The sequence below is a fragment of the Poromitra crassiceps genome (genome assembly GCF_964638095.1).
Source record: "Poromitra crassiceps genome assembly, chromosome: 1".
Lineage (NCBI taxonomy): Eukaryota > Metazoa > Chordata > Actinopteri > Beryciformes > Melamphaidae > Poromitra > Poromitra crassiceps.
In genome coordinates this window covers 8,375,541-8,378,386 of record NC_139623.1, presented here as the reverse complement: position 1 = coordinate 8,378,386, position 2,846 = coordinate 8,375,541, and the positions used below count along the sequence as shown (strand labels likewise).

The 2,846-nt window shown below is 49.0% G+C and overlaps 1 protein-coding gene across 1 annotated transcript; it reads right to left on the bottom strand.

Annotated features, from left to right (window-relative positions):
* Positions 1-502: 502 nt before the first annotated feature.
* sp8b (sp8 transcription factor b) lies at positions 503-2,381 on the bottom strand (the record flags this gene model as incomplete). Its single annotated transcript, XM_083649957.1, has 2 exons — positions 503-1,840; positions 2,361-2,381. The coding sequence occupies 2 exons, from the start codon at positions 2,379-2,381 to the stop codon at positions 503-505; spliced, it is 1,359 nt and encodes a 452-aa protein (XP_083506083.1).
* Positions 2,382-2,846: the final 465 nt, after the last annotated feature.

Here is a 2,846-nt window from a genome sequence, read left to right as displayed (position 1 = left end):
TCCTACCGAGCAGTCCATCCAGAGAGACACAAATGAACAATTTATCCTGCTCGGTCATAAAGTGCCAGAGTTTGGTTTTGAAGAATATGTCAGCAGTAACACAACTTTGCAGCCCACATATTTATTTATCAGAGCAATATCTTCTATGCTTTGCTTCTAATACCCTGGTAAAAACATCAAGGGTACTCTGGATCAGGCTGCAAAAAGTTTCAGCTGTGCCATGTCCCAGTGTGCCCACAATAACTTGATTACAGTTTCACGCCGCAGATGTATTAATGGGAAGTTTCTGATGGTACAACTATGAAATTATGAATTAGTAGTCTTAAACACTTGAAAAGGTCAAAGAAACCTGCCTATTTTCTCAATGACAGCACTCGTGATGAGGCATTACGCATACACCAAAGTATGTCCACTTTCATTTCCACCTCGGACAATTCCATCAAAACGCTTTTGCTGCTGTTGTTCCACAATTTACTTCATCGAGGGGGTGAGGGGGGGTGTTTTAGAGGCCGTTCATGCCCACTCCCGGGGTAGACTCGGGTGGGTGCAACAGGTCGGGGGAATGGCACGAAGGGCTCCCCGGCGCGCTGTGCTCGCTATCGGTATCACTCCCCCTCTTCCCTCCGCTGCCTCCGGAGCCAGACCCCGCGGATCCCCCGGCGCTGTGAGTCTTTACATGTTTACTCAGGTGATCGCTACGCATAAACCTCTTGTTGCACACTGGACAGGCGAACCGTTTCTCCCCGGTGTGCGTGCGTAAATGTCGCTGCAGCTCGTCGGAGCGCGTGAACCGCTTCCCGCAAAAGAGCCAGTTACACACGAACGGCCGCTCGCCGGTGTGCCACCTCAAATGCGCTTTGAGGTGCGACGTTTTCCCGTAAACCTTCCCGCAGCCGGGGATGTGACAGCTGTGGAGACCTTTTCTCCGGAGGCTGGCCCCCGCGGGTCCCAGTCTCTCCGCCTCCTGACAGTTTGGACAGTCGCAGGTGGCTCTGCCCGAGTACCGCCGCGCAGATGACCTCGGAGACCCCGCTAAAGACGCAGGTGGAGGTCCGGAAAGCATAGTTCCACCTGCCCCGGCTAACGGAGAGGGGCTTGTGTCCGGATAAGAGGATAACACCGGCTTGAAACCGTCCATCAGGTGCTGGCCGGTTGTCAACAGGTGTGGAGAAGGGCTTGTACTGAAAGCAGAGTGACTTAAACTCGAGTAGTCAGAATTATATCCCCCCAGAGGAGAGTGCAAGGAGGTCTGGAGTCCACCGGAATGTAAGGAGGTCTGTAGTGCTGCTCCGTTAGGGTTTTGAACATCAATCCATCCCGCTCCCACGTCCCACCACGCAGAGGCTCCGGTGGTCCCGACCTCTCCGGTGGGGATGCCAGGATGAGACGATTTGAACCAGGACTCGTAGGGATGCGCAACGCTCATCCTCGGATATATACCCTGCAAACTGTCCACTGAGGTGTGCACCTTTGAGATGAACACTGGCTGGTGACTGGATTCTTGAGAGCTGCTCGAAACAGAAGCTTGGAAAACCGAGTAATCGTTTCCAAAGTGTGAACTAGACGGGGTACCAGACGTGAGGGAAAAGGCACTGGATCCGGGTGAACTGTTGGTGCCGAAAGAGTCCGATATGCCGGATCCATTACGCGACACCCCGAAGCCGGACAGGCCAGAGCCCAGGCTGCAGCTGCTCGCCGTGGCTCTCTTCCACGGGTGGAAACCTTTTCCAAACGACGAAGAATTATCCGAAATCGCTGACGGTGAAGGGCTCGGACTCCCTATTTTGTTACATGTTGCAGCTAACATGGCTAAAGGAGTCGATCCTAACCTCGGCTCCTCCTGAAAGGACAACAAGAAGAGCTGTAAGTGACTGGTCAGCCTAAAGGCGCATGCAAAACAACAGCAGAGTTTAACAGGTTCATAGCCTATCTAGCGATGACATGTTATTTACAATAGCATACACTCGCAGAGAAAACTTAACTCCCGGGCAGGGAATGAGAAGGCGATAGAGCAATTACCATATGCGTAAAGCTAGACATTTCTGGTTTCATTTGCAGAAGTTTGGAAATCATTACAACATATTGATATTTCCTACCTGGACGATCAGAAAGCACTGAAATGCAGCAAACAACGAGCACAAATTTATGCCAGATGAGACATCAAGGAAAACATGCGAGTTTTGCGCTCATCAAATGAAACTTATCCCGCCTAGAGCTTCAGCTTTTTAATGCGAACCGCTTGCGTAAAATATAACCAACGCACTGCCTTTCCAACTGCTTGTGACCGAAGTAAGTTTAATCCCCCTTCGCTGGACAATGAAAAGAACTAATTAAACCAGCAAAAACTCCTTTAGACTCACCCCTAGAAGTGAAGTTGCCATCACACAAAACACTGCCCTCCTCAGAGGATCTTTTTATATTTATGAATCAGAGCACTGTTTTTTTAGAGGTGTGCAATACAATGATGTGTTCCGCCCATTCCACCACAATTGTAGGCTCCTCTCCGGCTTTGAAGTGCCGCTGTGACACGGGCGACCAATCAGCGGCTCTGTCCCACCGCACTGCCACATTCTACCGTGAGGTCATCAATAGAGCGCCTCAGACAGCTCTCCTCCTCCCGCCAGCCCCCCACCGCCCCCTCCATAATAAAAGACAGCGGAAGGAAGGTAAAGTTAAATGAGAGTGAATTAGGAAGGAGGAATTAGGGGGCCACTTATTGGAATTTTACAGAGCATCGCATTCTATATATATATATATATATATATATATATATATATATATATGTATATATATATATATATATATATATATATATATATATATATATATATATATATATATATATA